This window comes from Rhizomucor pusillus (genome assembly GCF_041956525.1).
Source record: "Rhizomucor pusillus strain CBS 183.67 unplaced genomic scaffold VTP01scaffold_9, whole genome shotgun sequence".
In the NCBI taxonomy this organism is placed as follows: domain Eukaryota; kingdom Fungi; phylum Mucoromycota; class Mucoromycetes; order Mucorales; family Lichtheimiaceae; genus Rhizomucor; species Rhizomucor pusillus.
Genome location: NW_027192151.1, coordinates 194,884 through 212,442, shown reverse-complemented (window position 1 = coordinate 212,442; position 17,559 = coordinate 194,884). Strand labels below are relative to the sequence as shown.

Sequence of the window (17,559 nt, the reverse complement as noted above, 5' to 3'; positions counted from 1 at the left end):
ACCCTTTATACCATCCATGTAAATGTTCAGGCAGTATTCGTTTTGTACATCAGGACTGGTATGTATTGCAATAACATTGTAGAAGAAAAAATTACTGACATTGGGTGTCAATCGCAACAGTCTTCTCGAATGGTTATCACACAGCAAGAAAAAGTAATGCATTCACGGGATCGTAGGATCGTTGTGGCCAGGGCAACTGCTAACACATTGCATAGATATTGCGAATTATGTGAATATCCGTTTGTATTTACACCTATATACCGGGAGGATATGCCGGATCGGATACCGTTCAGCGTATTGTTCCAGCAATGTGCAAGACGCTCTGTGGTCTTGCTGAAAACTGTCGCTCGGGCAGCAGTTGTTGTGACTGTATGGCTCGTTATCCTGCCATTACTCACACTTTGGACATGGCGATTTTATTTTTGGAGTGGCAAGAATATTGGATTTTCAAGAAGAATGTCAAGTAATGCAACGTCAGCAGCAGTAGCAGAGGCTCGATTCAACGCAACCACTGCAGAGGATGCCACGGAGCATGTAACCAGGCTGTTCTCGTTCACGTTAAAGTAAGCTGGAACGGATAAATCTGGATGGAGGACTGCAAAGATAACATGAATTTTTTTTTCTTTTCGAAAGGGGCTTTTTAAGCGAATGTTTCGAAGGGCAGATCATCACAGCATTTGTTATCATCGTCTTTGTAGCAGCCTACCTTTTCCGTGAATGGGTAATACAGAATACACCGGCTGAAACGGGTCTTGAGTTGCTGGATGAAAATGAAGATCAACAGCAACGGCAGCAACAGCAACAGCAACAGCAAGCGGAAGCAGCCTTGGGAACTATGAACGCTTTTATCGACGCAATGAACGCTGATCAGGAAAGACGAGATGCGGTTAATGCCCGCATAGAAGAATTACGGCGAGAACTTATCCGAAGACGGCAAAATTTGATGCTGGACAGTGAAGGGGCCGTCATGATTGATAGGCCAGCTGACAATGAAGAAGCAAGTTTTGGTCACTCTGCAACAGACGATTCATCGTCTGTGTCGGGCAGCGAAGAAGCGGCGCATGGGTCCAGCAGTTTTGCCCAAGAGTCGTATACTGATCACATACAAGACCGCGGCTATGAAAGAAAAGACAAGCAAAGAGCTGTAAGCGGCGAGCCCAGTGGAATAAGCTCAAAAAATGTTTTCAGCGACGGAGACAGCGATAGAGAGAGCTACGACAACGATGCAGGCACGTCAAGTAGTAGTAGGCAGCCACTGCTGGCAAGCTGGAGGGAAGAACATGATAGACATGATAGACGACCGGATTCTTCAGCTAAGCGGCGGTGGCGAGCACCGGAATTCAGTGCCTCTCCGGAAAACGATATACACGGATCTGAAGAGCGTCAAGTAAATGACGGCTACGATAGTTTTTGGCACGAAACGGAAAATGACGCTGGTATCCACGATATGGATTGGCAGCATCAGACCCCACAGCAGCAGGATGTACATAATATTGATTGGGAGCCAGAGCCAGCACACGACGAACCTGCGGGCAATCAATGGGAGAATGAGTTCAATAACAACAATAACAACAATCGGGATCAAGCAGCTGAAGACGACGAACCATTTGATCTTGGAGAGGATATTGATGGATTGTTGGAAGCTATTGGAATGCGCGGAAATATGTGGATGCTTGTGCAGAACTCGGTGCTCATGTCGCTTATGATAAGTCTGTTCATGGGTGTCGCTGTCTGGATCCCCTATGTCATCGGCCGACTTGTAATCTTGGTAGGTTCCTTCGTTGCACAACACAGTGTATATGGAGAAAGAGGCTTACTCGATAGTATACGTAGATCCGCCCAACGAGTTTCATTCGTACGCCCATAGCAGTATTGCAATTTATTGTGGATAATATGGTGGATTTCATTTTAGATTATGCCTTGCCGTATATGCGATCCGCATTGGCTCCAGTCATGGATCTCATTCCAGCAAATATTCGGGAAGTCACTGATTCACTGCTGTCGCATTTTGCAAGCCTTACTGGGTTGTTCTCTCAAGTGCGCGATCAGGCGACGATTGTTCCGTCACCGCACCACGCAAACTCTCTCGTAAAGAACGGTACCTCGCTCGTCTGGAGTGAGCATATGGCAGCATTCCATGATAAGCTCGAGGCAGCTAGTGAAGTCGCGCTTGGTCGATGGCAACAGTTTGCTTTAGGCCACTCTGGTCTGGACAGAAGCGTCTGCATCGTAGTAGGCTACATCGTTCTGGTCCTCATTGGCTCATGGTATCTCGCACGTAGTCGTGGTATGTCGCGCGGCAGCACTGCGCATGCAGTCAATGATCTTATCCGGCAGCAAGGTGTTTTCTTGAAAGTATTTCTATTTATTGTCCTTGAGCTCGTCGTGTTCCCGGTGGTCTGCGGCGTATTGATTGACCTAGCAACGCTGCCTTTGTTTGACGATGCTTCCGTGGCATCCCGATGGGCCTTCTTCGTCGCAAACCCATACTCTGGCATCTTTTTGCATTGGTTTGTCGGTACCGGATTCATGTTCCACTTTGCAGTATTTGTCACACTCTGTCGCGAGATTGTGCGACCTGGTGTTATGTGGTTCATCCGAGATCCCAACGATCCGCAGTTCCACCCAGTGCAGGAAATGATCGAACGGCCTATCCTGACCTTGATGCGCAAGATCGGCTCCAGTGCTCTTATGTACTCTGTGCTTATCGTTGCTGGCATCGGTGCTGTAACTTTGCTTGTTAGCCAGTATACTGGTGTGTATCCTCTTCGATGGTCATACAAGTAAGAATAGTTCGGACAAACCACCAGCAAACAACTGAAGAACTCACCGTTAAGGAATAGTACGCCGCTGTCAAGCCTTGCCCTGGATTTGCTTGCCGTTCAATTTCTGGTACCGCCGCTTATAGCGTATATTAAACCACGAGAGTTTGCAAAGAAAGTCCTTTCTGACTGGTGGCGGGCATCCTCTCGATACCTGAGACTTTCTTCGTTCATGTTCAACGGACGCTATCCGGAGGAAGAAGGCACACATGTCCGACGCACATTTAAAGCTTGGATCCTTCGGGAAAAAGCACCAGTACCACCAGCTGTGTATAGCGACGTAGCCATCGATGAAACCCCGGACGATGCACCCGTTGTATTCCGTCGGGATGGTGGACTTGCACGTGTACCGAAGCACGATAGCGTCCCAGTCGTTGATAATCGTCGCATGATCGTACCTATCAACCCTATCACGCTGGAACCGCTCGATGAAGAGGAACGAAGACGGGGACACCCTGCTGCTTCAGAGTCTGGAGATGAAGAGAATAATACCACGGTAGTCTACGTTCCGCCGCGGTTCAAGCTTCGCATCATATCGTTCCTCCTTCTTATGTGGGTCTCCGGATCGCTTCTGACGTGCTCTATCACTGTTGTTCCTCTCCTGCTTGGTCGACATATTTTCGAACAATTCATCAAACCCGGCACTGAGGTCCAGGATATGTACGCCTTCATTTTAGGAGCGTATATAATGGCATTCTTGAGCCTTGTCATAAACTGGTTTGGACAAAAGTTTGACGCGCTTACCAGAACCGGTGGACAGATTGATTTCACCGAAGTCAAGGCCCACATTGTGCAACGTGGCCAAAAGGTAACTTAACACAGTGTAGAAGGATAGCGGCGATGCTGATGATTGAAATGTTATGTTAGATTCTGAAAGCTGTGTATTTTGGAACTGCATTTGGCCTAGTTATTCCATTGTTGCTAGGTATCGCTTTGGAACTATATGCACTGATGCCTTTTCAAACAACCAAGGAAGAAGAAAAGTTGGTCATCCACATCTCCGAAGTAAGTTCTTATAACTGTACAAAATTGAGGCAAGCATACTTATATAATTCTCAGGACTGGTCATTTGGAGTTGTGTTTGTTGGAATTGCCCATGGGATTATATACTTGTTACCGGCAAACGCTTTGCAGCGGCACCTTGATGCAACTTTTGGGAACGACGTTTTCCGTGCTAATACGTGGGCTGTCACTCGGTCAATCATTATTCCTGTTGTAGGCACAGGTGTCTGCGCCGTCGCAGTCCCAGGCACATTGTCAATCTTGTTCCACAAGATATTAGGTATGTGGATGATCATTTTACGGAGACACGCGGAAAATCTTTCGGAAAGATGCCAACTGATCTGTTGTAAACAGGTATAACCGATCCGGCTATGCAAATAGCATTATTCCGCTGCGCGTACCCACTCGTTTTCTGTCTCGCGGTGGTCATTGGCATGTGCGTCTTGGGTATGAAAGTTGTCAACATGTGGCTCAAGTCTGTGCGAGACGATACGTATCTTGTCGGCAGAAGATTGCATAACTTGCAAGAACCTGGAACACCTGTATCTACATAGACATGACTGCTTCTCCTCCTTTTCCTCTTCCTCTCTACCTACACTTATCACCCAATCCCCCATATCTTCATACTAAAAAAACTTTGCATTTTTGGTTTGTTGTGAAATTTGAGTTATTTTATGTGTGCATTTTTGGTTTGTTGTGAAATTTGAGTTATTTTATGTGCATGTAACGGAGCTGCCCTGGTTACTGGCTGACAAATCTCCTGCGAGTTGTTGCAGCTCGCGTTTCCGACACTGTTTTTCACCATGCCTGCTCTTGAAATCACTGCCGAACAAGCTCCCAAGGATCTCGATGTATTCCTAAAGAACCTTTCAAAAGTTTTCTCGGAATGCATTGGCAAGCCCGAAAGCGTAAGAAGCTGCTTGGCCCGGAGAATACGGAGTGAGTGACTTTTTGCTAACTATGCACATACTTAGCACTGCTTGGTCACGTTCACCAAGGTCGACCGCGTGTACTTTGCTGGTTCCAGCGGCGCTGCCTTCCTTGCAAAGATAACCTCAATTGGCAACATTGGTATGTATATGTGCGCAGCAGTTATATCTGTGGTTATTTACTAAGGATGACATGTCATACGTTTAGATAACGAGCGCAACGCGCAACTTGTAAGCAAAGTCGGAGGCGAGCTGGAGAAGGAGCTCGGCATCTCGCTTGACCGCGGCTACTTCTTTTTCAGCGACGCCAAGGCTGCCGATATCGGCTTCAAGGGCACCACCTTTGAGAACATTTTCAAGGGCAGAGCTTAAATCATTCTGTCAGCGCCTTTTGACAAATAAAATCCGCTCTCGATGTTTACTTTTGCGAAATCAAAAAGAAGGACGCCTTCTTTAGGGAGGAGTGTAACTACATAGTGACAACTAGCTTTAGGAGAAGATATAACAGATAATATGAGAAATGGACGCTTGTTCATTCATATGTTGCATGCAACAACCGCGTAGCCAAAATAGCGAAGAGCAGTGGCAAAAAGGAAGCTTCGACAAGTCTGAGGCACGACCATGGACAAGGACCAGAAGCCGAAGTTGAGTTCAATCTGAACCAGCTTATGGAGTTCGACCTCGACATACAGTAATCACACAAGAGGATAATCAGAGTAAGAATCCTATACAGAATGAGAGCTGCCAAAACAGAACAAAGTCATGCTGATTCCATATGCGTTCTTATCTGCTTACAGAATGAGTGACAATTGGCCTTGGTCGATCCAGGCGCAAACTTAAAATGCAATATCAGTAGTTTCATCCCTGAAAATAAAGTGCATGCTTTTAAAATATCATTTCACATGAAAAAAGCTGTTTCTGGATATGTCGCTAAAACCGTTGGAATAACGAAGCCTAATGAGCTCGTGCATAACGCTCTACATGCTATGTCGTCTCACTAACTGACAATGCCAGAGTATCTATAGGACTCGACTTGATGTCGAAGATTCTGGTATGTACTCGTCTCAAAGGTCTTCCAACCTCATGGGACAATCCAACTGTACTCGAAGTGCCCTTGCGACGACGATCGTTCAGGAACAACGTGGCAGCAGAAGTAGCAATGATCTACAGAATCCCCTCCTAGAAATTTTTGCCCTGTTGTATCTCGGTTATGCACACATTTTCTATCCTTCGCTTTAGCACCTTGGGAAGAACCTGCCTAATATGACCTTGATAACAAGCTTCTTACAAGCATAACCTTGTTCACCCCACGCCCACGTGCAATAAGCGTAGAGTTTAATAATCAGCAGCAGCAAACGAAACGAAATGAAGAATACTTTAATGTGTCTAGCAGTTTCCCACTAACGTTTGACACTGCGATGTGCGCACATAGCACTGTATGGAACAACGAACAACCGGGCCGCTGCGTTGTAAAAATGGATTCTAACCTGCAGATTTCATGTGTTTGCATGAACGGTGACAGACCAAAGTTCTTTAAGGAAGAAGCAATCTCATACAGATAAAACAGGGCGAGGAACGAGAAACGAAGAATGTGCTTTATGTACATTGTTCCATTTCATCCTTAACCTTGACTCAGGAAGGCTAAGGCTGTCTGTGATTGTGAAAGCTTCGATGGTGTTCGCCGATAGGTTCTTCTCGGGGGCCGCAAGTAGTCAGGGGAAGAGATGAGTGGATGTGTTTCCGCTCTTGCAGCAGGATGTGTGTGGGAGTAACGGGGCTTTGCGCATGTGGCCCTCAGGGGTGGGCGGGGTGATGATAACGATGAACTGATGTGACCATGGATAATTTTTGGGCAATATTTTCATGCAACAATTAGCGGAGCTCTCTAGCATATTATTTGCTTATGGAGAACTGGGCAGTGGTGGATTGCAGAGTGATGATGGTGTGATGTGACTAACCGACCAGTCAGAATCAATCAACACAAAAAATGCCCAGTCAAATTAAACGAGTGGGATGTTTTCCCGATGCAGTTAACTTTTTGCCTGGATATGCATGGAAATTTTTGGTAATGAATAAGGTTAAGGACACGAGCGAGGGAAACAAACAGACTAGTGCGTCTTGTGCATGTGAGAGAAGAATCATGAAGTAGGTAGAGGTGAACAAGTAGAGAAAGAGACATCCTCTCAATGTGTATACTTGTCCATTCCAAGAGACAACACAAACGCGCACTACCAGTGCCCCTCCTCCTTCTGCTGCTCTTGTCATTTCCGCCAAAATCAAAATCCAGGACGTGCGTGCGTGAGATGCAGCTCTTTTGGGTAAATTTGTCATTCTTACTAAGCTTCAGGAGGCTTTGCTACGTAATTATATACACGTATCAGAACTCTAATGTTCGCTCGCGACCGAGATGTTTGACTGGCTTGTACATGGCAGATCTAAGGGTGCTAAAAGGAAAAGAAGAAAAAAGCTGTCTTCTATTCGGATTCTTTCGCTTTTTAGGAAGCGGACCCGACAAACAATAAGAACAATGACATTCGCTCTGAAATTGATGTGATCTGTGCTGAACAAACAATGTGCGCTGCTGCTATGCCTGTCCAACAGCAGCAGCAGCAGCGGAGACAGCATTGTTTGATCCAGCACCCAGGCGGGTGGGGGTTATGTAGACATGTTGTCTTTTTTTTTGCTTTGTGATGATAGAAGATAACGTCATGCTTAACCCCAGAGGTGTTAATCAACGTGGCACTGAGCGTCTGTGGAACGCATAAATGCAGCATCAGTCTGCAACGTAAAAGTAGCTACTTGTCTCTTGAGATGTTGAAAGGGGTCTTTTTCAAGATCCGAGATCAGCGTTAGCTGGTTTGTATCCCATAATTGGCAAGTTACATGGTCATTTTCGCGCCAGGCCGACAAGTGCAACAACTCCTTATCTCCCTGCACACACACACACACACACACACACAGAGCGCCCAGGCTCCCGGTTACCCAAAGGATCGCTTATTTGGCGGCAGCAGCAGGAATAGGGTAGATACCAGTTGTGAGTTAGGGTTCACAAAGGGGTCCAACGTCTACATGTATACACACGCCTAAATGAAACTCCACCCGGGGGAAAGGAACTTTGAATATGCCATAATTAGGTGGCACATTTTCGTCAAAAAGTGGCACGACTGCCAGATCAAGGAGCATTTTAATTTGCTATGGAAAATGCCATGTGTTGGCAACGCAAAAACGATGAGGAGGCCTCACAGATGTCTTTTGCTTTTTAAAATTTAGACTCTCGTGGAACTCAAGCTGACGAAAAGCAAAAAAGACAAGAGGTGGGTGGCCAAGGGGAATTTCATCGTCCAATCACACCTAACCGCCAAAATTGTTACCCACGGCTATATAAGCGATCCATCTTATCTTCTCAACCTCGCATTTTGCTCTTACTTTTCCTCTAAGCTCTTGCTCTATACTTTGCGCCAATGGATTTTGTATCTCAACTTGTTAATTACAACCCATCTTCTAATACCGATAACAACACTAATTCCACCAACTGGATCGCATCCTCTAATCTGCTTGGAACAAACTCGATTGTCGATTCTGCCTATTCGATGCCACCATCATTGTCTGTGCACAACCTTCCCGGTTCCACCAATCATCTTGATACCACCACCTATCACAATCAAGCAACCTTCGGTGACTCTAGTAGCTCTCCTAATGCGACCACCCCTCGCACCAGTAAACCAAAGACATCTCGAAGTGCCAAGGACAAGAACAGGCCTAAAAGGAAACAGGTGAAAAATGCATGTGGTAAGTAACCCGATCGATATTGGTGACGAGCGAGTTACACAAAAACGCATACCATTACGTATGCTCATACAAATATTCTTCTGCTGTAGTCAACTGTCAAAAGGCATGCAAAAAGTGCGATGAAGGAAGACCCTGCCAGCGCTGCATCAAGCTTGGTCTCACTGCAACCTGCGTCGATTCTCCTCGGAAAGAACGCAGAAAGGGCGTCAAACGTGGTCCTTATAGAAAACGTCAGCAGCAGCAGCAGCAAGAAAATCGTAAGTTATTCATGGAACGACTCCCGGCTAAATGTTCTAACTTAAAAATAATTCTGGCAGCAGTGATTGGTTCTGCTAGCGGACAGCAGCGCCTCACCTATGGCTACAATGAGCAGTTTAACATCTTCGCCTCGCCTTCCGGTGCGCACCAATTTGTTCAACAACAACAACGGGCTGGCCCTTTCCCATGGACTGGATCGACGACGGCGACTCGATTTGCACAGCAGCAGCAGCAACAGCAGCAAGCAAACTGGCCAAGCTATTCTCAACCTGCTATAAGCAGTCTTTGCCATTTGCAGCCTAATCAGTTTTATGAAACAACCCCCCAGCAGCAGCAGCGAGGCACTGCCATCGATCTGGATCCATACTCCTTTTTGATGCAAAACGATCCTGTTATTATGTTCCCCAGCCAGCGGACAAGCCCAATCTCTGCACAGCCTGCTGCTACTTCCAGCTTGTTGTATCCAAATAGCCCCACTGACTCGCTTGTCCAATCCTCACCCGCTTCTTCCACCCTGGCTGGATCTTCCCCTGAGCCACCAACAACTCCACCCCTGATGTCAAGTCAAACTTCCTCCGTCTTTGTGCCTCCTCCTTCGTATGTGCCTTCACAAGTGGCCACCGCCCATCACACCATGCAGGCTGATCCTAACTACACTGCCGTACCTTTCGCAAAGCACCAGCAACATTTTCCGATCTTCCACCAGATCAACCATCACTCCACTGCTACTGGAAAAGTACTCTTCTAATATCTTGCTGTACATACCCCTCCTGACGATTTTTTTTGCTTTTGCTTTTGCTTTTTCTCTTTGCATTACACTTCTTTAATTCTAGATATCCCCTCATAATACACGACTCGATAAAAAAAGTATCTCTCTCTCCTCTCCCCTCACACACATACATACATTACACTACTAGAAATCCTCGAATTACACCCGTTTCGTTCGCTTCACTTTACCTTCTTCACCCCACTTGATTTTTTTCTATGCCGCATCTCTTGTTTGTCCTGCTTTATGCACACGTTTATGTTTTTACTTATTTTTCTTCTTGCTTTGTATTTACTTCTTTTTTTGCTACTTACAAACGCATTCCCCTCTTATTGCCCTTTGACAGAGATGAACTCGATAATACCAGTAGTAATAAACTGTAGCAATGCACGCGTTACCACTGCAAATCCATTGATGTTATCCTCCTGCGTTGCTTCCCTTCACCTCCTTTCTTTTTCCACCGCTGCAGATACCACAAATGAGCAAAAATCGTTCTGTCCCGCTTTGTGCAAGGACCTGCATCAGCCCTTGAAAACGAGCGTAAAAAAAGGCAAGATATGATATCCTTATCCGGAAAACTCGCCTGGGATCGCCGGCGCCCCTACAACAATGATGACGAGCGGCATGAAAAATGCCAAGTCCGCCCAAGCAAAATAGACGACGAGGACAGGGAGTGATGTAATAACCCACTCAATCCCATCGGTGATGTCTCACTTGAACCCACAAATGGGTAACGACGCTTTCAATGATTGCCTTTCTTTTTTGTCATCTCTTTTATCATTAACATTCCCCCAACGCGTACGTAAAATAACAACTAGAATGTCTTCATCATATATCGGTGCCATCGACCAAGGTACAACATCAACGCGCTTCTTAATATTCGACCAAGACGGCAACTTGATTACATGGCATCAACTTGAATTCAAACAGCTATACCCTCGGCCAGGGTAAACAAAGATATTGTATTATTATACTTTACTACGTGACATTGACTTGTCGGATCGGCTTATTCATAGATGGAACGAGCATGATCCTCAAGAACTGCTGGATTCAGTGGAACGGTGTGCAGAAGAAGCATTGCGCAAACTAGGAATGATGGGTCACGACCCATCGGATATAAAAGGTATATGTGAGATGGCATGTCCCTCCCTACGTTGTTATTCTTAATGTTTACCGTGAACGAATGTTTTTGTTTGCTGCTGCAACCAGCCATTGGTATCACGAACCAGCGTGAGACAACGTTGGTGTGGGACAAGCACACAGGGGAGCCGCTGTATAACGCGATCGTCTGGGGTGACACGCGCACAAACAAGATCGTCAAACAGCTCAAAGCAAAGCAAGGCGACGATCTCGACGTACAGTCAATATCTGGTTTGCCCATCCACAATTACTTCTCGGCAGTCAAGTTACACTGGCTTATGCATAAAGTCGACGCTGTAAGAAACGCGGCCAAGGAGAAACGCGCCATGTTTGGTACCGTCGACTCTTGGCTGATATGGGTGAGTTTGTGTGTCAGAGTTTGCTTGGATGCTCTTTCTCATCCTCAGCTCATGTATATACGTACTAGAACTTGACAGGAGGCTTGGATGGTGGTGTGCATGTGACTGATGTCACAAATGCTTCACGGACCATGCTTATGAACATTGAGACGCGAAAGTGGGACCAACGATTGTTAAAGCAAGTATCCTTCCGTTGACAACATGCAGTTATTTATTGTTATTAACTTGGTCTTTATAGTTTCTTTGGCGTGCCTGAACACATTCTCCCGAGGATCACATCGTCTTCTGAGCACTATGGCGATATCAAACAGGGTGTATTGAAAGGATATCCTATCACGGGCTGTCTTGGCGACCAGCAAGCAGCGTTTGTTGGGCAGAAATGTTTCAGCACCGGAGAGGCCAAGAATACATACGGCACAGGCGCATTCTTGCTCTTGAATGTCGGCGACAAGGCTGTGCACTCAAAGAATGGACTCATATCGACGGTCGGATACCAGTTTGGATCTGACGGTCCAGTTTCCTATGCCCTTGAAGGATCGATCAGCGTGGCAGGCGCCGCTATCCGCTGGCTGAGAGATAACATTGGTTTGATCAAGAAACCTAGCGAAATTGACGAGTTTGCGAGCAGAGGTAAAATAATCATTATATATACACAGATGTAATCTATTACTATTTACAGAGACGCTAACACAAACAGCTATGCATTAGTGGAAGACACGGGTGGAGTGATGTTTGTTACAGCATTCTCTGGATTGTTTGCGCCGTATTGGCGGGACGATGCGCGCGGTACGCTGGTCGGACTCACGCAGTACACAAACAAATATCACATTGCTCGAGCGACCCTGGAAGCTGTTTGCTTTTCGACGCGTGCTATCTTGGATGCAATGAAAGAAGACGGCAAGGTATCGCTCAAGATCCTCAAAGTTGATGGAGGCATGTGCAACTCGGATGTGTGTATGCAAATCCAAGCGGATGTTCTAGGCATACCTGTCGGTAAGTCGCCCCAATGTTTGAAATTATAGCAATAAGTATCTTGATGTTTACTTTTGTTGCATAATAGAGCGACCAGCCATGAGAGAAACAACGGCGCTAGGAGCAGCATTCGCTGCAGGCTACGCTATCGGCATCTGGAAAGACTTCGAAACTATTCGAAATTTGCGGGTCCAAGGCGCAGATATTTTCCGCACTAGGCTAGATGTTAAAGAACGAGAAGCACACTTTGCCATGTGGCAGGAAGCTGTCCAGCGCAGTATGGGTTGGACAGACGTGTATTCTAAAGATGATTAGACGACGATCATCTCCCCTAAATTCCCCTTCCTCCTCCTTATTGTATATATATCTCTCTACTTTAGCAACACTTAAACGAGCGCATGTAAATCATCTAAAGTTCAAGAATTATTTTAAAGACAAATTATAACAATTTTACAGCAGGTATTATTATTGGAGAGGGAGGATGTCGAGCGAGAGAGAGAGAAGAGACAGAGAAAGAAAAATTAATAACGGGTACGTAAAAAAATTATTGGCGTGCGTGAAGAGAGTTGTTGTAAGTCCATGCACCATTATCCAGTAGCGTCTTGCGCTTCATCAATTTTAAGAGCTCGTTCATGCGTTCATTGTAGGTGTTTGCGCTGTCACCGTCTTCTATGAATGTAAATAACTTTGGAGTCCATGTCTCGTTTTTTTCAGCTCGCTCGCGTCGAAGCTTTCTCTGCCAGTCTTCAATCTTGGTCTTTTCGGCATTGGCGAGCTGGTAATTCTTCTCCTTGAGCGCTGCTGTCACGGGACCCCAGAGTTTGTGTGATTCTATATCCTGTTGTTCTTCTAAAGGCGGGGTGACCCGTTCGGCCATCGGCTCAGCCTCGGCGTCAAACAAAAGTTCCTTCTCACTGCTATTCTTGCGAGAGAAGAACGACTTGTGGCTCCATCGGCCAGATAAAGTAAAGTATTCTTCGCCCTTGTACGACACGTTGCCCTTGATGTGATTGTGCTCACCGCCGAACCAGGGCTTGGGAATAAACTCGATCGTAGCAGTGGCACCAGACGTGCTTACGATCGTACAAACACCAGCCAGCTCGAGGTAAGCAGCACCCGTCAAGAAACCACGGATCATCAAGTCGGGGAAATCGATAATGTACTGCTCGTCCCACTTTTTGACGTACAAGACTGCTCGTCCCACCTGCTCTACCTTGATGCTAGTGCCCTTGAATCGAGATTTCTGGCCACCTGAAACGCAGAGTTTGTTAAAAAAAGGTTTTGCATAAAAATCCTTCTCATTTTGGTAATCAGTACGTACAGTGACCGTTTAGTGAGACACCAGCTTTTTCATTCTCGAGATAAAACGCCGAAATTGGAGGATGATGGCAAACTATATATCGCCTCATTGTAAACTTCTCTTCTTCAATCATTGCAGGTCCAAATAGAATGCTTTACCTTGTTCGCAGATACACTCTACATCACCAAGTTTGCAGCGAAAGACTTCCCCAAGTATAGGGTTATAAGGCTTCTTCTCTGTCTGGCCGTTCGTACATCGTGAAGCGTAACTTCCCCAAAGTGTGGAAAGAAACCAGCGCGTTACGGCAAGCATTCGGTCTTTGTAAAAAAAGGGATTCCGTATCAGGTGAAACCCTGCTTACGTTAGACATGTATGTAATTAATTACCTTGTGGTTCGGTCGCTTCACTGATAGCTGTAAAACTATATGTATGGGTAGTCGTTAGCCGGCCATGTTACTCACATGTTGGGTTAAAGAATTGAGTGTGTGACTTACCATGAGGGATGATCGCCCCAATATGTCCTAGAAAGGGCCGGAGAGTGGGGTTAATAATCAAGCAGAGTAGTTTCTGGAAATGATATAAAATTTACCCATATTCAAGCAACGAAAGACCATTCAAGAAAAACGCAGGACAGGTGAGAGACGACAAATCGCCCGTGAAACTGATGACTGTCTTGATGAACTCTTTAAATTGGCTGCCGGTGCCGGGTTCTGCGTGTTTAATGGACATTGAATCGACATCGCTCACGGTCGGCGACCGTTCACCACTCGTCTCTTTCTCTTTCTTGTTGATGCTGCCAAAGAAGCTCTTGCCCATGACGAAGGAAAAAGGAAAGAAAACTATAGAGGGAAAAGAGAAGAAGGAAAAAAAAGGTGGCCCAAAAACGTCTGTTCGTCCAAGATGCGCGCAGGAGTTTGAAAAGGATATACCGTTTTGGTGCACAATTTGAAGCCTTTCGTCAAGGGACATCGGTCAGCGTCACCGCGTATCCGGGTGAAACATAAAAGTCCATGTTTATCTTGCACCTTCCCTTCCCCACCAGGAAAATTTATCATCGCTGCCGTCGTCGAAAAGTCCTTTATTAATGCAAACGACGACGCGAGCGAAGGTGGTATTGGCAACAGATTCTTCAGCAGTTCCTTCAACCAGTTTCGAGCAGCCCGCTTGTGTTACTAGATAGAGATTAGGCTCTTATACATTCGAGTGATACAGAAATGTGAATTTGGGCCTAGTGGGGATTAGCGACTGACAAACAGCGATCATTCTCCTCCTTCTTGCAGGGATGGACTGATAAATCAATAGAGCTGGCAAAATATCCATGTATTACCAAGTCATCGTGTAAAAAATTTGTAGAGCGTAAGGGAGAATCAAAAGTGATCAGATCGCTGAGTTATATCATATCATCTGATGTCGTGTGTGTTCGAGAAAAGTAGTAGTGAGGTAAAGCACGCCCGTGTTTACGCGCGCGCACACACACACACGCACACAACGCACGCGCGCTCCAAGCGAAGAGCCGCAGCTAGTATCTCAGACATAACATTGCAGCAGAAATCTTTATGCAAGGGGCATAAGCAAACACTCAGGCATATTTGCGGTTGATGTTCACATCAGTTGCGACTTTCGTATGTAGTATAACAGCACAGGAAGAAGTCTCAGCGAAGTACGCAGTATTCATCAAAACTAGATTTTAAACACAGTAGCGCGTAAAATGACCTTCCCGCCGACGATGTTTCAGCAAGAAGGCCGATAAGTACATGCATATATTCTGCCCAACATGGCTCCCTACAAAGTTCTTCCATGCATGTCGCTTCCGCGGTCTGTTATTAAACAGAGGAAGGGAAAATAGGCAATGCTTTAATAATAATTATAATAATGATGATTATAATGCAAAAACTCTATGCCGTCATGTCTACTGGTGGACTCAAGAAGTTTTTTTCATTATCTCAATGGAATTGCTGTTCTAGAGCTCGGATGTAATGTTTGGGGAAATGCACATTCAAGAGAAAAATGTTGTGTCTAGACGCAGAGTGTCAGTAGCTACGCGAATGCTCTCTCTTTAGCCACGCATACTTACGTTTCTAGCTCGATCTTTCCAGTTTTCAGGTCAACTCGGATGGGTACCTGACTGACGCGGCTGTCAAACGAGACATGGTAGCCTCGTTCCGATAACACATCCATCACAATGTTGACAAAGTGGTTGTCGCTCAGTTCAGCATTCTCCCTGTAGCGAAATGAGGGAGTTTAGAAGAATCTGTATTATCTTTTCGACTTGCGGCACTTACGTGCGAATGACAGCGTGTCCGCTGATAGAATGTCTGGTAACAGTAGGGATAACATGCTCATCAATGAAACGAATGGCTCGTTGCAGGTTGTGGGGCTCAGTCTCCTGGTAATGCTCCAGGCGGCTGATCAATTCCTAAATGTAACAATACAGTTATTAGCGCGAAACATCAGGCCCGGGGGATCTGCTTGATGTTACCTGACGTGCATGAATGCCGATTTGGGTTGCGAGGGGTATATGTGAAATAGCATCATACGTGTCAGAATCCAACTCCAACGACGACTGGTACTCAAATTCGCGCAGGATAATCTGCATCACTTCCTTGATGGAGCCTGTCGCATTAATGAGATCTAAACAGAAATAAAAATGCCATTTAGCATCGACCAATTTCCATTTTGACAGAAAGCGGTGAGGGATAACTTACGGAACGGGAAAAGTTTCGAAAGTTTCAAGAGCGAGCCGTAATGCGCCTTGAAGATAGCATATCGATTGCGGATCACCTAAAGGAGAAAAGTCAATTATTTGACGACTGACAGAGACCACCAGTAGTAGAACCTACCGTCTCGTCATTGTCCGTGACACGCTCCTCCCACAGAACACCTTGCCCGGTCTTTTTCACTTCGGCGTTGTGTTCGCGGATCATTCTTCCGCGGGCTAGCTGACGCTGTACAGAGATATCTTCATCTACGTACAAGACGCAGATTCGGAATACTGGACGACTAGATTACCATATCCGCTATTCCGTTGATACAATGTTCTCGTTTGCTTTTGCTGATAACAGACTTCCCACCAACTTACGGAAACTGGTCTCTGCGATCAGTGTCATAGAACTCGCGTCGCAGATCAACCATTTTATCGTACAGCATTTTGAGCGCTTCCACTTGGATATCTACATTGCACATGTTAAGCATCTGCATACGTTTTCTGTCTCCCAGGACATGGGAACATGTTTGTCATACCTGTGCGTGGGAAACCATCGACCAGGACACCCACCGACGGATCACAGTCCAACATGGCATGTAGAACAAGCTCAATGACATAACGATCGGATATCATTTGCCCTTGGTTGATCAACTGTTTACACTCTGGTGTCTGCAGCAGCTGGGAAACCGAGATTGGAGGATTCGTGATACCACGAGCACGAAGGATCGAAGGTGTGTGTGTTCCTTTTCCGGATCTGGGAGCAGACGACGAGTGGATAAGTCGGTATAATAAGCTTAATGACATGGCCGTTACATACCCCGGGGCACCCATCAAGAAAATGAATTCTCGAGGCAGATGAATGTTTTCACGTCCATAGTGATCCTCGATGTTCTTCCACGCTTGGTTGAATATCAACTTTGCGTCCTTGATCTCGCTTGCCCTGATATTTTTTCCATATATTTCTTTAGCAACACGTTTCCTTTATTATTCTTTTTGCGGGGAGAGCAACCGCCCCGTAATACCTCTTTTCAGGATCCTCGTTCATGCTTCCCGGCGTTCTGGAAGCCGCTGCAGCGGCTGTAAAAAGCGGCAGTTAGCAAAGACGACCCCGTGCACTTAAATCTGTAACATGTCAGCATACTGGATTGTTGCGGAGGACGCAGATTAGGCGTCGTTGCAACTGTGTAAGGGCGTACAGTTCTTAGCGTACGCAACGAGCTGAGCGATCGTGAGCGCAGAATGGGTGTGATTCTCTTTGAGACAACAGCTAGTGTCCTTGCAGTAGACATTACGCACAAAAGTGAGTAGCTTTGCAGTTGAAAGGGGAAAATGGGTTCTTCTAAAATTGGAAGCCTTGAAAAATGAAATGTCGTAACGGGGAATGAGGGTGGGGGGTGTCCGTCAACGATAACGGGTGGCCCCTTGAAACTCACGGATCTTTCCCCGTTTTGCACTCGGTTGCTTATTGTTTCAATTAACAAGATTATCAATGGTTACAAAAGCAACTGCATTGCACTT

At 45.9% G+C, this 17,559-nt stretch overlaps 7 protein-coding genes across 7 annotated transcripts; 5 read left to right on the top strand and 2 right to left on the bottom strand.

Annotated features, from left to right (window-relative positions):
* Nucleotides 1-156: 156 nt before the first annotated feature.
* VTP01DRAFT_10563 (uncharacterized protein) lies at nt 157-4,378 on the top strand (the record flags this gene model as incomplete). Its single annotated transcript, XM_069378939.1, has 7 exons — nt 157-563; nt 634-1,768; nt 1,834-2,783; nt 2,844-3,630; nt 3,690-3,827; nt 3,882-4,104; nt 4,179-4,378. 7 exons carry the CDS (start codon nt 157-159, stop codon nt 4,376-4,378), a joined length of 3,840 nt encoding a protein of 1,279 aa, XP_069238963.1.
* A 249-nt stretch (nt 4,379-4,627) lies between these two features.
* On the top strand, nt 4,628-5,125 carry VTP01DRAFT_10562 (uncharacterized protein; the record flags this gene model as incomplete). The annotated part of the gene is made up of 3 exons (XM_069378938.1): nt 4,628-4,732; nt 4,799-4,895; nt 4,962-5,125. The coding sequence occupies 3 exons, from the start codon at nt 4,628-4,630 to the stop codon at nt 5,123-5,125; spliced, it is 366 nt and encodes a 121-aa protein (XP_069238962.1).
* A 585-nt stretch (nt 5,126-5,710) lies between these two features.
* VTP01DRAFT_10561 (uncharacterized protein) lies at nt 5,711-5,992 on the top strand (the record flags this gene model as incomplete). Its single annotated transcript, XM_069378937.1, has 2 exons — nt 5,711-5,718; nt 5,779-5,992. The coding sequence occupies 2 exons, from the start codon at nt 5,711-5,713 to the stop codon at nt 5,990-5,992; spliced, it is 222 nt and encodes a 73-aa protein (XP_069238961.1).
* Nucleotides 5,993-8,214: 2,222 nt separating this feature from the next.
* On the top strand, nt 8,215-9,548 carry VTP01DRAFT_10560 (uncharacterized protein; the record flags this gene model as incomplete). Its single annotated transcript, XM_069378936.1, has 3 exons — nt 8,215-8,542; nt 8,632-8,799; nt 8,860-9,548. 3 exons carry the CDS (start codon nt 8,215-8,217, stop codon nt 9,546-9,548), a joined length of 1,185 nt encoding a protein of 394 aa, XP_069238960.1.
* Nucleotides 9,549-10,385: 837 nt separating this feature from the next.
* On the top strand, nt 10,386-12,352 carry VTP01DRAFT_10559 (uncharacterized protein; the record flags this gene model as incomplete). Its single annotated transcript, XM_069378934.1, has 7 exons — nt 10,386-10,513; nt 10,583-10,689; nt 10,776-11,065; nt 11,134-11,243; nt 11,304-11,695; nt 11,774-12,058; nt 12,126-12,352. 7 exons carry the CDS (start codon nt 10,386-10,388, stop codon nt 12,350-12,352), a joined length of 1,539 nt encoding a protein of 512 aa, XP_069238959.1.
* A 229-nt stretch (nt 12,353-12,581) lies between these two features.
* Nucleotides 12,582-14,153, bottom strand: VTP01DRAFT_10558 (uncharacterized protein; the record flags this gene model as incomplete). Its single annotated transcript, XM_069378933.1, has 6 exons — nt 12,582-13,288; nt 13,359-13,430; nt 13,496-13,654; nt 13,724-13,758; nt 13,832-13,858; nt 13,927-14,153. 6 exons carry the CDS (start codon nt 14,151-14,153, stop codon nt 12,582-12,584), a joined length of 1,227 nt encoding a protein of 408 aa, XP_069238958.1.
* A 1,127-nt stretch (nt 14,154-15,280) lies between these two features.
* VTP01DRAFT_10557 (uncharacterized protein) lies at nt 15,281-17,330 on the bottom strand (the record flags this gene model as incomplete). The annotated part of the gene is made up of 11 exons (XM_069378932.1): nt 15,281-15,353; nt 15,412-15,558; nt 15,620-15,753; nt 15,817-15,968; nt 16,043-16,118; nt 16,178-16,337; nt 16,417-16,507; nt 16,578-16,795; nt 16,859-16,981; nt 17,064-17,118; nt 17,183-17,330. The coding sequence occupies 11 exons, from the start codon at nt 17,328-17,330 to the stop codon at nt 15,281-15,283; spliced, it is 1,377 nt and encodes a 458-aa protein (XP_069238957.1).
* Between the last annotated feature and the right edge of the window lie 229 nt (nt 17,331-17,559).